Source organism: Geotrypetes seraphini, chromosome 5 (assembly GCF_902459505.1).
Source record: "Geotrypetes seraphini chromosome 5, aGeoSer1.1, whole genome shotgun sequence".
Classification (NCBI taxonomy): domain Eukaryota; kingdom Metazoa; phylum Chordata; class Amphibia; order Gymnophiona; family Dermophiidae; genus Geotrypetes; species Geotrypetes seraphini.
The window spans coordinates 250,090,316-250,115,230 of record NC_047088.1 but is presented as its reverse complement, the minus strand read 5'-3'; the positions used below and the strand labels follow the sequence as shown (position 1 = coordinate 250,115,230).

Here is a 24,915-nt window from a genome sequence, read left to right as displayed (position 1 = left end):
TACCAAGCATATACATCTTGTACAGCAAAGTGCGGTCAAAACATAATAAACTGAGTCCAAAATTGAAATATGAAATGTACAGTAATACACAATTAAATTTAAAAATAAAAATACATAAAATGAAGATAATCTAATTTGATCGCACACTAGTCCTCAATAATTGGATCCAAGATTTAAAAGAGTAGAACAAAATAAGTCAAATAAAGTTATCAGGAAAGCCATGTCTACTGCAGTACAGAGAGCTAATCTTCCTTAGGCGCAGTTATTCCCTTCTCAAGACGTTTCATTGAGAGAAAACTTATCAGATGAGATGGCTCTATGAAAATGTACTTCAAGGATAAGTATCTAACTACACATTTACATGGATATCTCAAAAAGAAAATACCCCCTATTTGAGTCACTCCAGGTTTCAGAAGTAGAAATTCTTTTCTTCTCTTTTGAGTCTCTCTAGAGACATCAGGAAAGATCTGAATATGATGTCCCAGGAAGTCCTTGGATCTATTTTTAAAGAAAAGTTTTAATATCCAATCCTTGCCTGGAGCCAAGGCCACAGACAACAAGAGAGTGGCTGAAACATCCAATTCTTTATCCGATTGTTCCAGAATTGCGGAAATGTCCAATGGTCTATCCCGGGGGTTCCTCAACTTTTTCTTCTTCTTTGAATGGGGACTTGGTGGGAAGATAGTAGACTCTTGAGTTGATGTTTTATTTGAAAATAAAGGAAAGTTGTTTGTGAAATATCTGGCGTTCACCAGTCTTTTGTTTGGAGTTTTCCGCTCCTTCATGCCCACTGAATATCTGCTCCCAGGTTGCTTAATGGGGTTGAACTGGGCAGGAGCTTCTCATGCCTCAATAAACTCTTTTGAATATAGGGCCCATTGCTTTTTAAATGTCGGTCTATATATGCTGCTTTCAACCCTGGACAAACCCAAGAAGGTTTAACTAACAAGAGACGGCGGAAGTGGGCTTGGCCCATTACCTACTGTGAAGCCTGTTTGCCAAATTGATTCACCCAAAACAACCAATTAGAAAGCAGGTTTAATTGACAGGAGACTGCACTAGGGTTACTAGATGTACAGGAAAACCCGAACATGTCCTCTCTTTGGAGGAGTGACCGGACAGATTTTTTTTTTTTTTTTAATAAATTTTTATTCATTTTTAAAACTTACAATAAGTGTAACATAAAATACAATCATTTTATACTTTAACATCACTTAATATATCATCAAATTCTAACTTGCATAAAATATCCCCCCTCCCTTATAGCCAACAATTATTCATAAGCAAAAGAAATCATGAAATATTCCCACCCCCCCACTCCACCCTGGACGTGTATGAACAAAAGGGAAAAAACTAATATTTATTCTATGCAGTAATTTCAATCTTTACAGTATCTTGTTAACGGCTCCCAAATAACCTGAAATTTTTTTAAAATAGCTGTTTGTCGAGGTTTGCGACGAGCACCGAGCTCGGGGCTGCGTCTGGAATGCCTCTGAGCGTGCGCAGAAGTGATTCGATGACATCGCATGCACGTGCGCATCATTGCTTCACCTCCGCGCATGCTCGGAAGCCCTCCAGACATGGCCCCGAGCTCAAGGAAAGAGAGGAGAAGAATTTTGTGTGGAGGCGGGGCCAGAGCAGAATGCATCGGGGCTGCAGCGGAACTGGGGGTGGGGGGGGGGGGGCCATATGTCGGTTTTTTGGCTCCACAAAATCTGGTAACCCTAGACTACACCAATTAGAGACTGTGCTTTGAGTTCATCAAGATGGCAGCAGTCAAGTTTCAAATTTTTATTACAATTTGATTGATCGCTTGTCCAATTTCTAAGCGAATTTACAGGTTAAAAAACAAGAAAAACACGAACGAAAACATAAAAAAAATAAAACAATGCCATTGACATTAACAGGGAAGATACAATTAAAAGAAACATCATCTAATGAATGGCATAATGAGGGAAGACAGATGTAACAGACAAATGTGAGACAAAAGGGGAAAAGGGTTGGAACTACAAAATTTGATAGGAACGGAAGTCAAATAAGGGAAAAAACAAAAGGAAAGGGAGCAATACTACTTGTTTCTGAGAAGGAATTAGAAAGATACTCTGAGGAATTAAATCAAGTGTTGAAAGCTTCTTTGAATAGATGACTCTTAAGTAGGCCTTTGAACCGCATAAGGTTAGCTTCCTTCCTTGCTGGAGCTGGTAGGGTATTCCAAAGTTGTGGGGCTACAACTGAGAAAATGTCGTGCCTCTTAGTTCCAATTATTCGAAGGGAAGGGATTGTAATCAATTGATGGTCAGATGATCTAAGGATAGCTTCAGAGTTATCACATGATGCCGTCTCCTGTTATTAAACCTCCTTGCAAGAAACACAGCCACCAAGCGCATCTTTGTTCAATCTGGTTACATGCCGGGGAAGTTGCGAGTGCCACACGCAACCTTTGTTGGATTGAGGGATGGAAATTAGTAGAAAACTTTCAGGGGTAAACTAGTATTTACCTTGTAAATGGCTTTAGAAATTATAATCTTTGAAACCAGATATAAGTTTCAGGCAAAGGTAAAGCAAAAAAAAACCCCAAAAACAAAATGAAGCAAAATCCTGCCAGTCAGTTCGCTAGCATAGGGACCCTTTTACTAAGCTGCATTAGGGACTAATATACACCTGTTAGATGTGCTCTGGCGTCCTGCAGCGTGGTAAGTTTGACATTTGCACACACACATTGTGCACACAAGAGACGTGTTGAAGGATTGGAGAGTGGGCGCTTCTGCGCTAATTACCGTATTTTCACCCATATAACGCGCATACGTGTATAACACGCATACGCGTATAGCGCGCAGGTCCAAAGCATTTCAGTAAAAAAAATTTTATATAGCACGCACACGCGTATACCGCGCATGCTGCTATAACCTCCTCCCACTCCCGCTTACTCTTCTGGCCTGCGAACCGGCATCCTCCCCCCCGCTCACGTCACCCACCCCTCCCCCACGATCCTACATCCCCCCCAGCACCGCAAAACACCTCTTACCCGATTGGGCACCGGCACCATTACCAGCACCAATGCACAGGATGTGCCAGTGCCCGAAGATCCTCCCTCGTTGTTGCTGGGCTGGGCTGTGCTGGGCGGTGCGAGGGAGATCTTCCTTCTTCCTCGTGCCGGGCTGGACTGGGCTTTGAGCATTTGCGCATGCTCAAAGCCTTCTGGTCTCGCTCTCTCCGAGGGGGGGGGGGTGACGCGAGCGGGGGGGAGGATGCCGGATCGGAATGAAAAAAAAAAAAATTGTACAACGCGCTCACGCGTATAACGCGCAAGGTTATGCACGGTTTGCAAAAATCGTGTATAACGCGCGCGTTATATGCGTGAAAATACAGTAGATAGTGTATCTACAAAGCAGCTAAACTGGACAGACAAATCACCACTCTGTTATCTTCGACTACAGACTACAAAGCCTTCAGGAGAGACATTAAAACCATACTCTTCAAAAAACACATAAAACCTATCCAGCACAACCAATCCCAAGCCAATATCCAACATTCTATTTACCCTTAGATCTCTCTAATACTCTTTTATCAACCAAACATTGTCTAAAACCCATAATTTCACCCTATTCTTATCTCCTAAAGACCTTCACTTCCCTTTGGTAACTCTTTACCCAACGTTTTTATTACCTTAAAAATTTTATGTCATCGCTTATTCTATTCCTTCAAATTTTGAATGTAATTTTTGTTTTAGTTTGGATGTAATCCGCCTTGAACCGCAAGGTAATGGCGGAATAGAAATCACTAATGTAATGTAATGTAATTACTGCATAATGCAGGATCAGCACGTGAGCTTTTACCATTTAATTCGTGTTAATGGCCACATGCTAACGGCAACGTGAATATTGTCTTGTCAGGTGGGTCACAACAGATGAAAGGTAGAGAGCCAGTGAAGTAAATGAAATGAGTAATTTGATATCCTGGTAAGATGTTCCTTTTTCTCCTAATGCATGAGTTTTCAGAGCTTCAAATACATCAGTCAAAGGCCAGGCACTCAGTGGGACGCGTGTGCTGCTATAAAAAGACCTGGATTTGATTCTGCATCAGGACTCTGTAACTGGAGCTGGGGATCCCGTGAAGGGAATGTTCACGGCTTCAGTTGCTGAATGATATGGACTCCCTCCTTGGGCAATGTTATCGCACACTGTGTGACGTGATGAGATTCTGAATGTGCCACAGGACGCCGGCACTGGCAGACTGCCGACAGGATGTGCCTGTCGCGGCAAGAGGCATGTCCTGTAGGAAGTCATAAAACAGTAAAATAGAGAAGCTGAAGATTTTAAATTACAGCGGTGGGGAGGTGGTAGATGGGGGAGTCGGGAGAACTATACTTCCGGTTGATAATTTTTGGGAAAGCCATGGCTCCTGTGGCCTCCCCCGTTCCGACGCCTATGGACGTCCACGCCCTCCAGACGAGGCCCTGAGTTTAGCGTGTCACAGCTTCAAAAAGTCTGCGAGACACTGCCCTAGGGGATGTGAACACTAGCCCTGCAGCATTACTGAATATTTATGAATGAAGGCTGATGGCTCCACAGGTCAAATGGAAGCTGGGTACAAGTAAGCTGGGAAACCAAAGAAGCAGGAGAAAACACTGTCACACAGCACCGTAAGCAAAAATATCCAGCTGACCATGATTTTAAGATGTTTTATAGACTGTTATATCAGCTTTTATAGTGCTGTTTAAGCCTGATTTAGTGTTTTAGTATGTGAGACTGAATATTAAATAATAAATCAAGACAAACCCAAATATCCTGCACTTGAACATCTATAAACAGGAAAAAAGGATGTGTGAGCAACAAAAGGCCAATTCAAATATAAAATGTATAAGTTGTGCCAACGAGGGTTGATAAATAATTTAGATGTAAATGTAAAAGAAATGCACATTGGTTATAAAGACAAAAGATCGAGTGGCTTGGCTGGCCTGGTGGCTCGGTAGAAAGTGCTGTGCAAAGCTTGATCAAGGCTTCATTCTCTATCTAGGTTTCTGCTCCCCAGGTTGGTGGGGGCTATTATGCTGCTGAGGGGGAAAGTCGAGCAACACTGCCATTTTCAAGTCTTTGGAGGCAAGAGTATTATTCTAATTTTCCAGTATCTGCTTTATGCTGATATCGGGATTGTCTCCAGCTTACCCTTTTCCTCATTTTGTGTTGCATAGACCAGTGTTTTTCAATCTTTTTACACCTATGGACCGGCAGAAATAAAATAATTATTCTGTGGACCGGCATCGGTCCGTGGACCGGCGGTTGAAGAACACTGGGCTAAGTCATGGGCCAGACCCCGCCCATCTCTACCCAATCTCCACCCCAGACCCCGCCCCATAATAGTACTAATTGCACCTTGCATGTCCCGTGCCTCATCTGGAAGCCTTCCCTCTGACATTGCAACGTCAAAGAGAAGGCTTCTGGTTTAGGCGCAGGATGCCCTTAGGCACCACTGCCCGTGGCTTTGTGCACTGAATCAGTTAGGAAGAGGGAGCTGGCTTGAAGATAATGCCGCATCGATCGCACCGTGGACTGGCGGTTGAAGAACACTGTTTTGGGCCTGATGCACCTGCTGGCCCTGTGGACCGGCAGGAAATTTCTGTGGACCGGCACTGATCCATGGACCGGTGGTTGAAGAACACTGGCATAGACCATCAAGAGAAACTAGAAACTTCTACTTATTTGCTTATCCAAAAATTAATGGGTGTAGATATAAGACCTTCTTAGATAGGACCCTGGCATTTCAAGCTGGTAGGCAACAATCTTGGTTAGGTAAATGTATTCAGCAAGCTATGATATTGGAAATTAATTAAGACCACTTTGTTCGATAAGTTTATTACTTAGTGAGTTTTATTATTGAAATTCTATTTTATAAATATTTCTAATTTTTACTGTATTATTGTATTTCACTGATTGTCCAGCTCTTTTTAGTGTAAATCACCTAGAACTTTTGGTTATGGCGATATAAAAAAATAAAGTTATTATTATTATTATTATATGCTTTTCTTTCTTATGATTGTATATTTAGGGGGAGATTCATCAAGGTACAGTAAAGGTTCGCTCTTTACCACGGGATTCAGCAACCTGCGATATCCCAGTATTGCAGGTTGATGAATCCCATCCTATAGGAATAATGCTGCCTGTGAGCAAGCAACATTATTTTTGTGGCCCAGGAGCATCGGGCCACACAAAACCACAGCCCAATGTTCCCGGCCTGCTGGGATAAATCCCCCCCCCACACACACACAACCTAACCCCCCTCAAAGTACAGATCCCCCTGACCTGAACCCTCACAATCTCCAACCTCCCCTGTACAAACCCCAGTCACCCAAAACCCCTCTAGTAAACTACTTGTATAATCTATGGTGGTCCAGTGGGTGTCCGGTGGGATTTAGTGGGGAAGGGGGGGGGGCAGCCAGGAGCAATGCTCCCTCACTCCTGGCCTCTCTGGTGCCGCAAAGAAAATGGTGCCCCTAGTGGCTATCTCGTGAGACGACTACTAGGGATCATATTTCCATATAAGAAAATAGCCACAAGGGGGCTCGGGGAGTTTATACATGAGGGAGCCCTACATGGGGGGACTCAGGCCATGGGGGAGGGTAACCCCCCACACACACAAAGAGCTGGGGTTATTTTACTACCCGTCTGGGCCCTAACGCGACCTGCGATATATCACTGCAAGCCGTGTTAGGCAATTTGCATAGCAATGAGATGTAAAACATGCATTTGCATGGCGACTTAACTATTGCCACGCTATTTTTGGTCCTGCCGTGTTAGGGCTGTTTAAGTCACGGTAAGGGCCATTTGCTGTCACTTTAAAACCCTAACACTACTTGATGAATTCCTCCTATTTTGTCTTTAAGGGAATCCAAAAGAAATTAAGCACCTGGCTTTTTCCGAAATAAGCTAAGGATCATCTAGCTAAGAATTTATCTGTTGCTGGTTTACGCTGTTTTCTTCAAACTGTGGTTAACAGGGGAAGATAGGAGAAAAAAAGGTGAAATTTACCTTACTCTTAATTTTAGTTTGTTATCTAATATAATAAAACGGTAAGCCGCGCATGCGCACTTCCTATGCGTGCGTCCGTTTTCCGTGAGCTGTAGCTAGGAAGTGCGCATGCGCGGCTTACGGTCTGGCCTCACGCGAGGCAAGACAAGTGCGCATGCACGCCCTTCCCTGCTCTCGAGGCGAAAGGCCGTGCAAAGGAAGTGCGGAGTGGCAGCTGCTGGGAGGAGGCCGCGGCGGCTTGACGCGAAAGTTTTATGTCTACCGCTGGCGGCCGGCGAAACCCTAATGCTGACCGAGGCTGCCTAAAGGAAAAAACGCAAACCGACGCCGGCTCTCCCGTTCGGAGCCTTCTCTTCCCCCCCCTCCACTCTGCCCTTATGACTTCCGCGTTCCCCGCTGCACCCCCCACAAGGAGGACCGAGCGCGGGTGTGGCGGGTGGGGAGCGGTACCACCGGCATCTGAGCAGGATATTTCAGAGAAGTACCAAACTGACGACTGTGGGCTAGGGAGAGGAAGAAGGAGGTAGAGAGAGATCTGCAAGGTAGAAGGAAGGGAATAGGTGAAGGGAACAAAATAGAGAGACTAGACTGGACAGACAGGGGAGGGCTGCAGGGAATGAGAAATCAAGTTTCAAGTATTTACATAAAGATGTACCATTCAGTGTCCCAGTGCTCCAGAGCAGGGGGGAAAAGGAAGGGAGGCCTACTGCAGGACAGGGTAGGTAAAAGGAAGGGAGAATGGACAGGGGGGAGCAGGCAAGGGGTGGTGGTGGACAGCCAAGGAAAAAGAAAGACAGAAAGCGCAAAGGAGAGACAGAGAGAGAGAAAGAATTAAAGACAGACACACACACATATATTCTAGCACCCATTAAGGCAGGGGTGTCCAATGTCGGTCCTCGAGGGCCGCAATCCAGTCGGGTTTTCAGGATTTCCCCAATGAATATGCATGAGATCTATTTGCATGCACTCATTGTATGCTAATAGATCTCATACATATTCATTGGGGAAATCCTGAAAACCCAACTGGATTGCGGCCCTCGAGGACCGACATTGGACACCCCTGCGTTAAGATAACGGGCTATAAGACTAGTATTTTATATTTTATAGATAAAAGTACTTCAAATAAATAAATACATTTGTGTTTTCATGGGTGTTAGATATGCGGAATGAGTTACCTGTATCAATAATTTTTTTTTTAAATATAAGGAAATTAGGGGCCCTTTTACTAAGCTGGGTTAGACACTAATGTCTGCCTAATGCAGTTTAAAATAACCAATTGTGGAATAAACTCAGACATCCTGCTGTAATAATAATAATAATAATAATAATAACTTTATTCTTATATCCCGCCTGTAATCTTGCGACTTCTAGGCGGTTTACAATAAACTAAACTGTAAATACAATCAAGAGAAGTTTTACATACAGCGAATTAGAGAGTATAGCGGTTTACAATAAAGAAACTGTAAATACAATCAAGGGCTCCTTTTATAAAGCTGTGCTAGGGCCTTAATGCGCGGAATAGCGCACGCTAAATTGCCACACGCGCTAGCCGCTACCGCCTCCTTTGGAGCAGGTGGTAGATTTCCGGCTAGCGCATGCTATAGCGCGCGCTAATCCGGTCTGTGCGTTAAAACCGCTAGTGCGGCTTTGTAAAAGGAGCCCTAAGGGCCATATTCTATAAATGGCATCCCAATTGTAGGTGTCCTACTGCTTTCTAACCAGCCAATTGGGACGCACGCTTTCTACAAAAAAAACAAAAACAAAACACAACCCCTAGGCAGGCCGCCTACACTGTTAGCGTCTTTCGCAGTTGAAATAGACGCGCAGGGATGCTTAAGCTCGGCCATGGTTTTGCCTAGAAGTGGCCTAAATGTTTCTTTGCAGTTCTTCCCCCTCGCCTTCTGTATCAGTTATGTATTAGAACGTATATAATTTGTATTCAATTGTATAAAAAATGTTTTGTTTTGTCCCCTATTTTTAAAAATGTTATACGCATTGAAGTATATGATATTGCGTATATAACAAACTTTAATAAAACTTGAAACTTAGATGAGCTTAAGCGGCCCTAGGCATCTCCCTAGGGCCGTGATAGGTGCCTGAAATGTAGGCCATTGAAATACTGGCCTACATTTCAATTAGATGTGGCCGCTAAACTAATCATGGCAAGGAAATCTCCCTGCTGCAATCAGCTGAGCGGCCTTGGCAGGAAACCCCCAAACCCCACCGTAAGTCGGCTGGCATGAGGGATGCTCACTCCCTTCCACTGCCACCTCCGAACCCTCCCACACACACACACCTACACACACTGTCTGTAGCAGGATGGATGCCTATGGGAGTGGCTTTAGGCAGCTGGCCAATTAGAGTCTTAGGCCACTCCCAGTGCATCTCAGAATGAACTGGAAAGGAGGCCTAAGACTCCAGTTGGACCAGGTGCCTAAAGCCCCTCCTATGGGAGGGGTCTTAGGCACCTGGGCCAATCAGGGTTTTAGGCCCCTCCCTTGTGCATTCCAGGATGCACCAGGAAGGGGAAGGCCCGCCATTCTGAAGATGCAGGCCTGTCAGTCAGAGGGAGTAGGCATCCCTCCGGCCGGTCTTCCTATTAAAAGTCTGGGGAGGGGGGGTCTGGGTGGACTTTGGGGGAGTGGGGGGTTCAGGGGGTACCAGCAAGAGGGAGCGGGCATCCCTCCTGCCAGGGATTGTTTAGGGGTTTGCAGCAGGAGGAATTGGGCATCCTTCCTGCCGCGGACAGTGTGGTGGGGTTCGGGGATGGCAGCGAGATGGAGTGGACAAACCTCCTGCTGGCTGACTTGTGGTGGGTTTCGTGGGGTTCCCTGCCACTGCCGCTCAGCTGATCGCTGCAGGAAGATTTCCTTGCCTAAATCAGCTCAGTGGCAACCCAAATCTCTGAACTACGTCTGTGACATGAGAATCACGGTGGTTAGGCGGGATTAGGCATTTGTCCATTAGGACAGACGCGATTCCGTATAGGACGCCTGTGTGTGATTCTCAAAAGCGGCTCCTTGTGACTCTGCGCAAGTCACTTAAAACTTCATTATCCCAGGTACAAAACAAGTACTACTATTAATTATTTCCAGAGTACCACCAGATGTATGCTTTCATTGTGTAAGCTACACAGGAAAAGCAGCATACCAGTCCCATCCTCTTTACCTAACCCAGTGTCTCTCAAATTGTGTGCCACGGCACAGTGTTGTGCCCCTATGAGATTCCAGATGTGCCATAAGAGATTCCAGAAATTTTACTTTATTTTTAAATATTCCCTTCATAATTATACACTAGAATAGAAACCAATTCCTAAGCTCCGTCCTTATCTGCTCAAGCCTCAAACACTTTAAAATCCTAAGTAGCAACATTCTAGAGCTCAGATTGTGATGTCATAATGCCTCATTCCACCAATGCCTAAGCTCCGTCCTCATCTGCATAAGCCTCAAACACTTTAAAATCCTAAGTAGCAACATTCTAGAGCTCAGATTGTGATGTCATAATGCCTCATTCCACCAATGCCTAAGCTCCGTCCTCATCTGCACAAGCCTCAAATACTTTAAAATCCTAAGTAGCAACATTCTAGAGCTCAGATTGTGATGTCATAATGCCTCATTCCACCAGTACCTAAGCTCCGTCCTCATCTGCTCAAGCCTCAAACACTTTAAAATCCTAAGCAGCAACATTCTAGAGCTCAGATTGTGATGTCATAATGCCTCATTCCACCAATGCCTAAGCTCCGTCCTCATCTGCATAAGCCTCAAACACTTTAAAATCCTAAGTAGCAACATTCTAGAGCTCAGACTGTGATGTCATAATGCCTCATTCCACCAATGCCTAAGCTCCGTCCTCATCTGCACAAGCCTCAAACACTTTAAAATCATAAGCAGCAACATTCTAGAGCTCAGATTGTGATGTCATAATGCCTCATTCCACCAATGCCTAAGCTCCGTCCTCATCTGCACAAGCCTCAAATACTTTAAAATCCTAAGTAGCAACATTCTAGAGCTCAGATTGTGATGTCATAATGCCTCATTCCACCAGTACCTAAGCTCCGTCCTCATCTGCATAAGCCTCAAACACTTTAAAATCCTAAGTAGCAACATTCTAGAGCTCAGACTGTGATGTCATAATGCCTCATTCCACCAATGCCTAAGCTCCGTCCTCATCTGCACAAGCCTCAAACACTTTAAAATCATAAGCAGCAACATTCTAGAGCTCAGATTGTGATGTCATAATGCCTCATTCCACCAATGCCTAAGCTCCGTCCTCATCTGCTCAAGCCTCAAACACTTTAAAATCCTAAGTAGCAACATTCTAGAGCTCAGACTGTGATGTCATAATGCCTCATTCCACCAATGCCTAAGCTCCGTCCTCATCTGCACAAGCCTCAAACACTTTAAAATCATAAGCAGCAACATTCTAGAGCTCAGATTGTGATGTCATAATGCCTCATTCCACCAATGCCTAAGCTCCGTCCTCATCTGCACAAGCCTCAAATACTTTAAAATCCTAAGTAGCAACATTCTAGAGCTCAGATTGTGATGTCATAATGCCTCATTCCACCAATGCCTAAGCTCCGTCCTCATCTGCACAAGCCTCAAACGCTTTAGAATCATAAGTGTTTGAGGCTTGTGCGTTTAAGGCAGAGCTTACAGGAATGGGGCACGGACAGTGACAAAACTCACGGGGCGGAAAATTTGATTTCCTGCGGGTACGGGTACAAATTTGTCCCCGTCTCATTCTCTATCTTATGCCTCTTACAGTCAATGGCGTAGCAAGGATGAGAGGCGCCCGGGGTGGTGGTGCCCCTATCCGCCGTATTTTCCATCTCTGGCCCCCCCCTCCATCTCTGCCCCCCCCCCCGCCACACACATGCACCCCTTTCCCTTCCCCCATACCTCTTTAACTTTCTCGGCATGAGCAGCATCACCAACTTGCTGCCCGCATTGGCATCAGCACTCCCTCTGACATCACTTCCTCGGCGCGGAACATGGAAGTGACATCAGAGGATGAGCTGACGCTGCAGCGAGCAACAGGTTGGATTTGCTGCTCGCACTGGTGAAGAGCTACAGTTAAGGTGAAGGTGCACACGTGTTGGGAGAGGAGTTGGAAGTAGCGGGAGGGGGAGGGGGGAGGAGGAGAGGTCTGGCATCCCCACGATGATGGCGCCTGCGCGCCCGAGGAGATCTGCCCCCCCCCCCACCTTGCTATGCCTCTGCTTGGAATTAGCAGGGAGTACCACTCTGGAGCTGGAATGAGTGGGGCATAGGATGAACATGAATGGGGAAGACTAAGAGGTAACCCCAGAAAGCAGTTTTTCACAGAAAGGATGGTGAATGCATGGTGGAGTGGTAGAGACGAAAAAGTATTTGAATGCAAGATAGCTTAGGACAAGCACATTAGATTTCTTTTTTTTAATAAATCTTTATTGATTTTCAAACTTTGACAGTGCAATACAATTAATTGAACATAAAATACTGCATAAAACGCACTATTAATCACACAAGTAATACATAAAACAATCATTTTCTCCCACCTTCCTCCCAATTATTAATACAAAAAGACATATTATGTGACTACAATATTATAATTACATAATTTTAATCCTCAAAATACACTTCCTTCCCCCACCCACCCACATTGGATTTCTAAGGGAGAGGATGGGATAGAAGATTGCAAAGAGGGTTACCAGATTTTCTGTTTGGAAAATCTGGACCTCCTAGACCAGGGGTCTCAAAGTCCCTCCTTGAGGGCCGCAATCCATTCAGGGTTTCAGGATTTCCCCAATGAATCTGCATGAGATCTATTTGCATGCACTGCTTTCAATGCATATTCATTGGGGAAATCCTGAAAACCCGACTGGATTGCGGCCCTTAAGGAAGGACTTTGAGATCCCTGTCCTAGACCCAGTTCCACCCATCCCCGCCCCGTCATGCCCCAGTCCTGCCCCCATTCCCGCCCTAGCTCTGCCCCAGCCCCGCCCCCTGCTGCCTGCTCTCGTCGGGCAGGAGGGCATCCAGAGCCCTCCTGCCTGATGGCTATTTGATAGAAGCTTTTCAAAATCCAGGCAATGTGCCAGGTTTTGAAAAGCCATCTGAACCCCCGGACATGTCCTCAAAAAAGAAATGTCCGGGGAAATCCGGACGTCTGTGTAACCCTAATTGCATGGATACCCAGACCAGATAGGTCCATATGGTCTTTATCTGCCTTCATTTTTCTGTGTTACTATCTAGACTTGACAAAGCAGGATTTATAGCGAGTACGATTCATGTACTGAGCAGGAAAGTCCTTACCTGTCCCGATGTACATCACGTGAAAGAGCGTATCCTTGCCCTGCACAATGTCTACCACCAGCTTGGAAAAGCGAATGCTGTCCTGAGTGACAAGAGGGTCAACGGAGACAGGCTGGACCACATCATTCATGAGAAACAAGCGCTGGGCGTCCTGCAGACTCCTCTCGGTCAGGTTTTCATTGGGACTCTCATCGTTCAAGATACCACACTGAGCATGGGCAGACAAATGAATTGCATTCAGTGGAGGAGCAGAAATTGACAGCACCGCTGTGAATTATGCTTTCAGAGACATTGGCTTCCTGGCTCTTATTTTGCTTTTGTACTTTCTTTCCTAAATTATCGTTTTCATGGCCTGAATGAATTTCTGTATGTTTGTTTTTTGTTTTTGTTTTTTTTTGCGCAACACAAACCTTTATTTTTTATCCAACCCGCATTGCCTCTCCTACAGAATATCTTTGGCTGCATTCACCCACAATTATGCACACAATTATCACTGCTACTAATTGTCATTTCTACGATGCTCCTAGACATACGCAGTGCTGTATATATTATATGCAGGTGCTTTCTCTTTCTCTGGCGGGCTCACAATCTAAGGGAATTACAAAGACATGGGGACACTCGATAAAGTTTCAGGGAAATACTTTTAAAACCAATTGGAGGGAATTTTTTTTCAATCAGAGAATAGTTAAGCTCTGGAACGCGTTGCCAGAGGATGTGGTAAGAGCGGATAGCGTAGCTCAGGGGTCTCAAAGTCCCTCCTTGAGGGCCGCAATTCAGTCGGATTTTCAGGATTTCCCTAATGAATATGCATGAGATCTATGTGCATGCACTGCTTACAGTGCATATTTATTGGGGAAATCCTAAAAACCTGACTGGATTGCGGCCCTCAAGGAGGGACTTTGAGATCCCTGGCGTAGCTGGTGTTAAGAACGGTTTGGACAAGTTCCTGGAGGAAATGTCCATAGTCTGTTATTAAGAAAGACATGGGGGGAGCCACTTCTTACCCTGTATCGGTAGCATGGAATGTTGCTACTCTTTGGGGTTCTAGAATCTTGTTACTCTCTGGGATTCCGGAATCTTGCTATTCTTTGAGATTCTGTGTGGAATGTTGCTACTCTTTGGGGTTCTAGAATCTTGTTACTCTCTGGGATTCTGGAATCTTGCTATTCTTTGAGATTCTGTATGGAATGTTGCTACTCTTTGGGGTTCTAGAATCTTGTTACTCTCTGGGATTCCGGAATCTTGCTATTCTTTGAGATTCTGTATGGAATGTTGCTACTCTTTGGGGTTCTAGAATCTTGTTACTCTCTGGGATTTCGGAATCTTGCTATTCTTTGAGATTCTGTATGGAATGTTGCTACTCTTGGGTTTTGGCCAGGTACTAGAGACCTTGGATTGGCCACCGTGAGAATGGGCTACTGGGCTTGATGGACCATTGGTCTGACCCAGTAAGGCTATTCTTATGTTCTTGTATTTTGTACTTAGGATGATGGAGGTTTAAGTGCCCAGTGTCACAGGGAACTACAGCAGGAACTGAACCCAATTCCTCAGGATGTAACAGCGTGAATCAGCCCAGCACCCTGACTTGCAGCATTCTTACATTCCAATTCTTTTACGCCTAAATTACTCAAGATTTTAGCTCTGCTACTGCTACTTTTAAAAATATTGGACATAAGTAGGACAGGTTTGGGTTAGTTAGTCCAGAAATGTAAAAGATGATCTATCCCAGTGAATGAGATGGAATGGCAAAGAGTGGGGCGCCCATGATATAAATCTAGAAAGATTTCACCCCCTGTTTTACTAAGGCGCGCTAAGAATTTTAGCGCATGTATAGTGCACGCTAAATCTACGCGCGCGCTAAACCCTGATATGTTCATAGACTAACATGCACGTGTTAGCGTTTAGCGCGTGCTAATATTTCACGCACCTTAGTAAAAGGAGTCCTAAGTGTCATATTATTCTCAAATGATAAATAGTAGCCTAAAATTCAAGGTTTCAAGGTTTATTAAATATTTGATGAATCGCTGAATCTGTTTACAAAGCGATGTACATAATTATAAAATAGGATAGAATTAAAAATAAATACAAAATACATAAACATTGAGATTAAGATAAGACAGACGTTAGTTGGAAGGGGAGGAGGGTAAAAGATACATCTGTTATGTCGAGAAAGACAAATAAGGGAAAAAACAAAAGGAAACAGGGTAATTATTAAAAAAAAGAAATATCATAAAATCAAGAAAGTTTAAATGTTAAAAGCATCTTTAAAAAGGTGTGTTTTCAAGGATTTTTTAAAAGAAGAGATATCTTTTTCGTTTTTGATATGTTGGGGCAAAGAGTTCCACCATTGGGGACCAATTACAGAAAACATGTCTGATCTTCGAGTGCCTATTATTTTTAGAGAAGGAACAACTAATAGATTTTGAAAAGATGATCTGAGTGCACGCGCAGAGCTGTGGGGAATTAGCATTTTCGATATAAACTGGGGTTCGTTGTAAGCCAAATATAAGCAACATAACCTTAAACCATATGCGATGGCTAATAGGGAGCCAGTGAGCGTCAATAAATAATGGTGTTACATGATCAATAAATAATGGTGTTACAAAAGCTGTCAGGAAAGCTTTTGACAGTGTCCCACACCGCAGGCTGCTAAGCAAGATGGAATCGATGGGGTTAGGAGAAACACTAACTGCATGGGTCAATGATTGGCTGAGTGGCAGACTTCAGAGGGTGGTGGTTAATGGTACCCTCTCTAAAACATCGGAGGTGACCAGTGAAGTGCCGCAAGGCTCGGTCCTGGGTCCACTCCTTTTCAACATATTCATAGGGGATCTGACTCAAGGGCTTCAAGGTAAAATAACACTATTCGCCGATGACGCCAAACTATGTAATATAGTAAGTGAATGCAGTTTACAGAATTATATGGCGCAGGACTTGCTTACATTGGAAAGTTGGTCCTCAACCTGGCAGCTAGGCTTTAATGCTAAGAAATGTAAGGTCATGCACCTCGGAAGCGGAAATCCATGCAGGACGTACTTCTTGAACGGAGAAACTTTAACTAGGACTTCAGCAGAACGAGATTTAGGAGTAATCATCAGTGCAGACATGAAAACTGCCAATCAAGTGGAGAAGGCTTCATCTAAGGCAAGGCAGATATTGGGTTGTATCAATAGAAGTTTCGTCAGCCGAAAGCCTGAAGTCATAATGCCGTTGTACAGGGCCATGGTGAGACCTCATCTGGAGTACTGTGTGCAATTCTGGAGGCCACATTACAGTAAAGATGTGCGCAGAATTGAATCGGTTCAACGGACGGCCACCAGGATGATCTCGGGGCTCAAGGGTCTCTCGTACGAAGAGAGACTGAACAAATTGCAGCTCTACACTCTTGAGGAATGTAGGAAGAGGGGAGACATGATCGAAACATTTAAGTACCTCACGGGACGTGTCGAAGTGGAAGATGATATTTTCTTTCTCAAGGGACCCTCGGCCACAAGAGGGCACCCGCTCAAACTCAGGGGCGGAAAATTTCATGGCGACACCAGAAAGTATTTCTTCACAGAGAGAGTGGTTGATCATTGGAACAAGCTTCCAGTGCAGGTGATCGAGGCAGACAGCGTGCCAGACTTTAAGAATAAATGGGATACCCATGTGGGATCCCTACGAGGGTCAAGATAAGGAAATTGGGTCATTAGGGCATAGACAGGGGGTGGGTAAGCAGAGTGGGCAGACTTGATGGGCTGTAGCCCTTTTCTGCCGTCATCTTCTATGTTTCTATGATCATATTTCCTAACGTTATAAATCAATTTGATAGCGGTATTTTGGATAATTTGCAGACGACGTTTTTCTTTTTGAGTAATGTTAAGCAGGAAAGAATTACAATAGTCCATTTTTGCTATTACTAATGAATGGATCAAAATATTACGCGATTTGGGCTCAAGAAATTTGGCAATAGATCGTATCAAGCGTAGTTTATAAAAACATATTTTAACTATATTATTGATATGGTCTTTGAATTCTAATTTGTCATCGATTATAACTCCTAAGATTTTTAATTTGGGAACGATTTTTATTGGGGTATTGTTAAGAATGAATGGCGACTTCAGGCCGATATCTTTTTTCCAGGTAAAATGCTATCTACTTTTCTTTAGTTCCTCTGAAAGGATACAGACAGAGACAATTTTCAAAAGAATGGGCCCACGTAACCATGTGGTTACCTGCATAAATTTTCTAGACTGAAAAGTGCCTTCTGCTCATTGGTTACAATTTCAAATATGCGGGGGTGGGGTGTCTGCCCGGGCACCCTCTTGATGGGGGTGCCATCACCCGTCCTCCTCCCCACCCGCTCCTTCCCGACCCTCCCTGTCGTGCGTGTGCGCCCCTTCCCTATCCGCGTACCTCTTTAATTTTCCCAGCGCGAGCAGTATCACGAACTTGCTGCCCGTGTCGGTGTCAGCTCTCTCTGACACTATTTCCGGGTCCTCAGAAGGAGAGGAGTGGGAAGGGGGGAGGCAGAGGTGCTGGCGCCCTCATCAAGATGGCATCCGGAGCAGTCCACCACCTCCCGGCCATACCTGGTGGTCTAGCGGGCTTTCGGGGCAGGAGCGATCTTCCTATGCTCCTGCCCTGTGTAGATCGCCAATAGGAAATGGCTGCCATGAGTTCCTGTAGTCTCTTGAGACTACGACGGGAATTCCCCACAGCCATTTCCTATTGGTGATCTACATAGGGCAGGAGCGTAATAAGATCGCTCCTGCCCCGAAAGCCCGCTAGACCACCAGGTAAGACCGAGACACTGGGGGGAAGGCTAAACTATGGGTTTTTTCCTTTTCTTTCCCCCTCCCCCAAAAATCGCAAATATGTGAAATCGCGATTGCCGAAACCGCGAATGGGGAGGGGGAAGTGTAGTGCGGTTTGTAGCCCCTGCCACGGTAGTAACATCTGCAATACTCATAGAATTCCTGAAAAACCTGCGCTGAAAAAACGCACTACGGTTTTGTAAATGGGGGGGGGGAAGGGTTAAGCGAGGAAATCCTTGGCCTAAAATACTTGCTTCTTCCACAAGGATGCTTAGTGATACCTAAGCACGCCTAGGCACCGCCTAGTGGTTGATTGACAACTGCACTTAGTGGTGTTTAGAAGTTAGACACAAGGTAGGTGCCATTTATAGAATCAGACCCTTAGCGCTCAACTGAAAAGGAGGCTATGGAAGAGGCATAGGTTAAATATTGACCAGTTTGTATTCAGAATGCACAGGAACCCCTCCCCCTTTTACAAAACCACGATAGCGGTTTTTAGTGCAGGCCGTTGCGCTGAATGCTCTGCACTGCTCCAGACACTCATAAAGTTCCTATGAGCATCGGGACCAGCGCAGAGCATTCAGCGCTCCGGCCTGCGCAACTATCGCGGTTTGGTTGGGGTGGGGGGGGGGGAATGAAGTCACTTTTATCTTCCATCAGCACTATTAAGGTCATTCCTAGAAACGCCAAGCAGTGCTTGAAGCTAATTAACAGCCTGCAGTGTGTACCTGGAAGTTCGGAACTGGGTTTGCTGTTGGCAGCCAGGCAGATCTTGGATTCTCCTGATATCGGAAAGGACCATTAAAAGCTTGAGTAATGGCGCTGAGATTAAAAGCACACACAGCTGAAGCAGCTATACTATTCCTAGAAGGGAGAAAAAGAAATCAATTTAATGATTAAGAAATTGGCACCTCAATCATAACAGACATTAATTTCCAACAGGATAATAGGCATGTAAATTACTAATAAGAGACTTACTTCTCAGCCAGGTCAAAATTTGTACTACTTTAGCTGTTTTATTAGACCGAACACTGTTTGTCCTTGAAACGTCAGGTGTTTTATAATACAAGACCATATTAACATTAAAAAAAAGACTAGATACAATATTTTTCCTTTGCGCAGTTAAGAATTCTGATTTTTAACTTATATGGTTGATTCTTCCTGGACCTTCCAAGACCAAATGGACACTCATAAGGCATAGTGTAGTCTTCTGTTTGACACCGTGCCTTTGGAATGCCCTTCCCCCCCCCTTGTCTGCCCCCTAATATGGGCAGAACCGTCCTATGCATGATTCAAATCAGCTCCACAAACACACGTTTCAAACTGCTTTTCAAAATTAGAGCTTGAGAGAGTCATATCATTATTTAAAAAAAAAAAAAAATTCTGGATAAAGCATGCTTCTGGCCAGATGGACCTGGAGTCTAAAACACGGAAAAAGATGAATGGAATGCGTTTTCTTATCGATTGCTTTCTTTCCTACGATTATGTGCCGATCACTACGGCTTTAAGAAGATGTTGCAAACCAAGTTGTAGACGCATTCTTTTGATTTGTCTTTCCTAACATTGTTTGGTCATTTTTGTAATATTTTATCAAATACATTACTGAAGAATTTGTAGGTTTTATTTTCGTATGTGTTGATATTATTTTGATGAACGATTTGTATTGTTTTTTGTTTTTGCTTTATGTTTATTTGGAAACCGCTGTGACTCCAGGCGGTATATTAAGGCCCTCTTCTATCAAACTGTGATAGCAGTTTTTAGCGCGTTGAACCTATGAGTTCCTATGAGCGTCGGAAGCAGCACAGGCCATTCAGCGCGGCTCCCCACGCTATAAACTGCTATCACAGTTTGATAGAAGAGGGCCTAAGTTTTTAAATAAATAAATAAAATTATGGAGTTCTTTTTCCTCTGTTAAACTATTTTATATGATGTAAACTGTTTTTAACATACTCTGCATATAAGGCAGTATTTAAGGCTAAATAAATGATAAAGGATTTATTAACATACTAGTTTTTTAGCCCATTACATTAACGGGTACTAGAATAGATGTGTAGACTTAGGCATTTCTTTCTTGCTTCCTGCCCCCTTTCTTTCTTTCTGTCTCTCTCCCTGGCCCCCTATCTGTCTGTCTTTCTTTCTGTTTCTCTCCCTGCCCCCTGTCTGTCTGTCTTTCTTTCGGTCTCCCTGGCCCCCTGTCTGTCTGTCTCTCTCCCTGCCCACTGTCTGTCTGTCTTTCTTTCTTTCTTTCTTTCTGTCTCTTCCCCTGTCCAGCAGCACCCCTACCCTGCTCCCCCTGTCTAGCAGTAGCTCTTCTCCTTTCCTTTTACCTCCCCCTGTCCAGCAGGACCCCTACCCCGCTCTTATCTGACCAGTCTCCCATGTTTTGTGAAGCAGCTCTGCCAGGACCCACCGTACGCTCCTTGAGTGATAGGGAAACCACCGCACGCAAACTGCCGCAGGCTCCTTATTCAGCTGGCTCCTTTTTCAGCTAGGGAAACCGCCGTACGTGCCGCAAACCCTCACCGCCGCTGGGGGAAACCACCACATGCGTCGCAAATCGCCACAGGCTCCTTCTACTGTGTATGTGGCGGCACGGAGTCACAGAACCACGGAGTTTGAAGTGCGCATACGCGCTAAGCATTTTATTATAGCGGATAGCAGTGCTAATATGGTTTAATGGGGTTTCTACAGGTGCATAAAACCAATACAAGTGACCAGTGCCGAGTTACCATTTTCTAGTTTGGGTTGCTGTTAAGATTCATTTAACAGGACAGTCTGAGAGGGCATAGACCAATTCTATCCACGACTAGCTGAATGCCAGCCTGCCAGCAGTTCTCCAGAGCAGTGTATCAAGAACACACACAGCAGCAGGCAGGGCAGAGTCCCTGGAGCACAGGCCATTGGAGGAAGGAAAATCAAGAGGTAATTATATTTTAAATGAAGTTCTCAATGTCTTACAGTACTCTAGAGCAGTGGTTCCCAACCCTGTCCTAAAGGACGACCAGGCCAGTCAGGTTTTTAGGCTAGACCTAATGAATATGCATGGAGCAGATTGCATGCCTGAAACCTCAATTAGATGCAAATCTCTCTCATGCAAATTTATTATGGCTAGCCTGAAAACCTGACCGGCCTGGTGGTCCTTCACAACAGGGTTGGGAACCACTGCTCTAGAGTCATTAATGCCATTGGCTGCTGCCATTTACTTCAAAGAACAGTAGAAGCCTTCCCAGCGCTGCGTGCATCTGGTAGCACTACAATTAATAATAATTGAAATTGCAGTAGTAGAATATCAGAACGAAAGATAAATATAATACAAACTACCATCAGTGAGTAAAGTCTTGGAAGCAAATATTTAGATGCTTTTTTTTAGGTTCAGTAAATGGTGCCAGATTTGGGCACAAAAAAAAATTGCTAAAGTCTTTAATGACCTGTTCCTGGCCTTGGATCCCCTGAATTCTCGAATATTGCAAGCATCTTTGGTGAATGCCCCAGATCCACCCATTCCCCTTCCATAGGCATGCCCCAATTTCTCCTTGCCCCCAATAAGACAGGGGGCAAGAAATCATGTATTTTTACTCTCTCAAGTATGTTTGGTGCAGAAATAATTTATCATCCTTAGATTGTATGTTCCAAGCATCTCAGTCCAATAAACACACCTTTGGAGTAAGTGTGATCCTCCTACCCATTACCTAGGCCAGAAAACTTTGAATATTTCTCCAAAAGCTTTTATGGTAGGGCTTTGGACGTCAGCCGCTTATCCTCCAGGTCACTAGTGCATTGCTTGTATCCACCCAGTTCTAATCCAAAACTATCGAGTTTTTCATGAACCACATCAACCCAATCTACGATACGTCGCAATGTCGCTGCTAGCATCACTTCCAACGCCGTTGTTACCTCTGCCATGATCTCTCCTGACCACGCAGAGCTGAAGGAATAACTAGGTGGATTAGAAGGGGCTGTCATTTGGGCTTTTCCCAGCTGAGGACAGGCTTTGTTCTTTTGATGTAATTTTGCAGCCATCACACTAAATCGTTGTGCTGCTACCAACGATCAGGTCCTTAGATGAAAGCGTTTTCCTCTAGTTATAGAACTGCACTGCTAAATTGACCACAAGAGAGGGAATTAGGAGCAGGATGCAAGAGCTGAGCTGAGCTGATCAGTGACTGCGCCTCATGATGGTACCACTCCTTGAGAATTTAAATGTCCCCCATCGTATTCTCCTTCTTTAGTACAGATTAGTGCTGCCCAATTCGCCAATTCACTTTGGTGAATTGATGCAAATTGATTCATTCCCCCCCCCCCCCAAATCATACCCCCAAATTTAGTAACCAACCCCACTACACCCACCCACCTGGTAAGACCTGACATACGTCCGGGCCTCCTAAACCAGCAGCGGCGATGGATGAATGGAAAGTAGAGGCAGCGCTCTGAACGGGCTGCTTGTGGACTGCCCTGCCGGGGCCTTCCCTCTGCTGCATCACTGATGATGCCACTGATGATGTGGCAGAGGGAAGCCCTGGCAGGGCAGGCTGCAAAAAGCTTGTTCACAGCCAGCCGTCCACCGCTGCTGCTGCTATAGGAAGCCCGAGGGTATGTCAGATCGCATGGGGGAAGGGTCAGTCAGGAAGTGCTGCACAGGGGGTTGGATGGGATGGAAAACTGCTGTACAGGGGGAAAGAGGAGAGAGGAAGAATTGTTGGGCATGGGTTGGAGGAGAGGAAGGGAGAGATGCAACAGAGGCAGAAAGGGGTGAAAGGGAGAAATTCTGCACGTTCCCTCCGACGCGATCCCGTGCGTCAGAAGGAACATGCTATTGAGGTTGGAGAGCGGCCTGCGAGGTTCTTTAAAGCCAGCCACGATCGCAGGCTGCTCTGAAGAGGAGGATCATTAGTGGCGGCGGCAGCGGCAGCGGTGAGCGAGGGCGGGAGGTGTGTTCCTTGCCGAGGACGTGGGCAGGGAGAGAGCTTGCCTGCGCTTCCGGTTGGTGAGTGAGGGCGGGAGGAGGGGAGTGGCCAGAATGTTCCCTGCTGCCGGGTTCTAAAATGGAACACGGCCACGGATCACACACCACAGCATGCGGTGGTAAGCTTTTATTATATAGGACAAGTGAAACCAAGTATCGATGAACCTTACATTTTTACATGTCTACAGACCTGGCATATTGGTTGACATCTAAATGCAATAGGGATGTACATAACTTACAATATTCTGTAAGTTAACCATGTAAGTGGGAGGTTCCCCCCCTCCTCCTCCATCCCTGTGTATGTTTCTTTGCATTAATGAGCAGTGTCACTTATGTACACCCTTAGAGAATACTGCTTAGGGTTACAAGACATCTGGGAAAACCCGGACATGTCCTCTTTTTAGAGGACTTTCTAGGTGCCTGGATGGACTTTCTAAAACTCGGTAGTTTGTCTGGGTTTTGGAAAGCCCCGACATCCCAGCCGTGTCTGGAGGACCTCTGAGTTTGCGCGGATGATGTCACACGCATTAGTGCCTGCAAAATTATCTCATACATAGTAACATAGTAGATGACGGCAGATAAAGACCCGAATGGTCCATCCAGTCTGCCCAACCTGATTCAATTTAAATTTTGTAATTTTTTTTCTTAGCTATTTCTGGGCAAGAATCCAAAGCTCTACCCGGTACTGTGCTTGGGTTCCAACTGCCGAAATCTCTGTTAAGACTTACTCCAGCCCATCTACACCCTCCCAGCCATTGAAGCCCTCCCCAGCCCATCCTCCACCAAACGGCCATACACAGACACAGACCGTGCAAGTCTGCCCAGTACTGGCCTTAGTTCAATATTTAATATTATTTTCTGATTCTAAATCCTCTGTGTTCATCCCACGCTTCTTTGAACTCAGTCACAGTTTTACTCTCCACCACCTCTCTCGGGAGCACATTCCAGGCATCCACCACCCTCTCCGTAAAGTAGAATTTCCTAACATTGCCTTTGAATCTACCACCCCTCAACCTCAAATTATGTTCTCTGGTTTTACCATTTTCCATGCATGTTCATTATAGATACCCTAAAAACCTCCCTGGCTAGGTGGGCCTCAAGGCCTGGGTTGAGAACCTCTATCCTAGACTATTCCTCCACTCTGAGCTGATACTGAAGACTGGCATAAAGCTACTGTACAGGCATTCCCTTGGTTAAGGACGAGTTACATTTTTAAAGCTGTTCTTAAGTCGGATTTGTATATAACTCAGAACTGGTAGATTTTAAGATTCTTGTGGCTTCTCTCTGCTCCCAGCTGACAAAAGGGCCAACAGTCCCTACCAGTGTTCCTGCTAAGGTACAGCATGCACAACCACACACTGTTCTTAATGTGGCCATGCATCATTCCTGAATCTGCTACAGGCCAAGTGTAGGAATCTTTGCCACTGGAAATACTGCTCAGTGAAATCAGATGAAGCTGCAACTACATTCTTAAGTACAAGTTGTACTTAAGTTGGTCGTCTGTAACTCGGGGACTGTCTGTACCTCTTCCAAACACATAAGAATAGCCTTACTGGGTCAGACCAATGGTCCATCAAGCCCAGTAGCCCGTTCTCATGGTGGCCAATCCAGGCCACTAGTACCTGCCCAAAACCCAAGGAGTTGCAATATTCCATGCTACCGATTCAGGGCAAGCAGTGGCTTCCCCCATGTCTTTCTCAATAACATACTATGGGCTTTTCCTCCAGGAACTTGTCCAAACCTTTCTTAAAATCAGCTACGCTATCCGCTCTTACCATATCCTCTAGCAACGCGTTTCAGAACTTAACATAAGATTGCTTATCTTTATCAAAATA

The 24,915-nt window shown here is 45.0% G+C and overlaps 1 protein-coding gene across 5 annotated transcripts in view; it reads right to left on the bottom strand.

Annotated features, from left to right (window-relative positions):
* The window catches only part of SEMA5B (semaphorin 5B), a 653,562-nt gene that overhangs the window by 113,854 nt on the left and 514,793 nt on the right, over positions 1 to 24,915 (bottom strand). For all 5 annotated transcript variants that reach the window (XM_033946987.1, XM_033946982.1, XM_033946985.1 and 2 more), the window contains 2 exons: positions 18,846 to 18,981; positions 13,322 to 13,529 (listed from right to left, as the gene is read on the bottom strand). In XM_033946987.1, the coding sequence (XP_033802878.1) occupies positions 13,322 to 13,529; positions 18,846 to 18,981 (344 nt within the window). The remainder of the gene's footprint in view (positions 1 to 13,321; positions 13,530 to 18,845; positions 18,982 to 24,915) is intronic.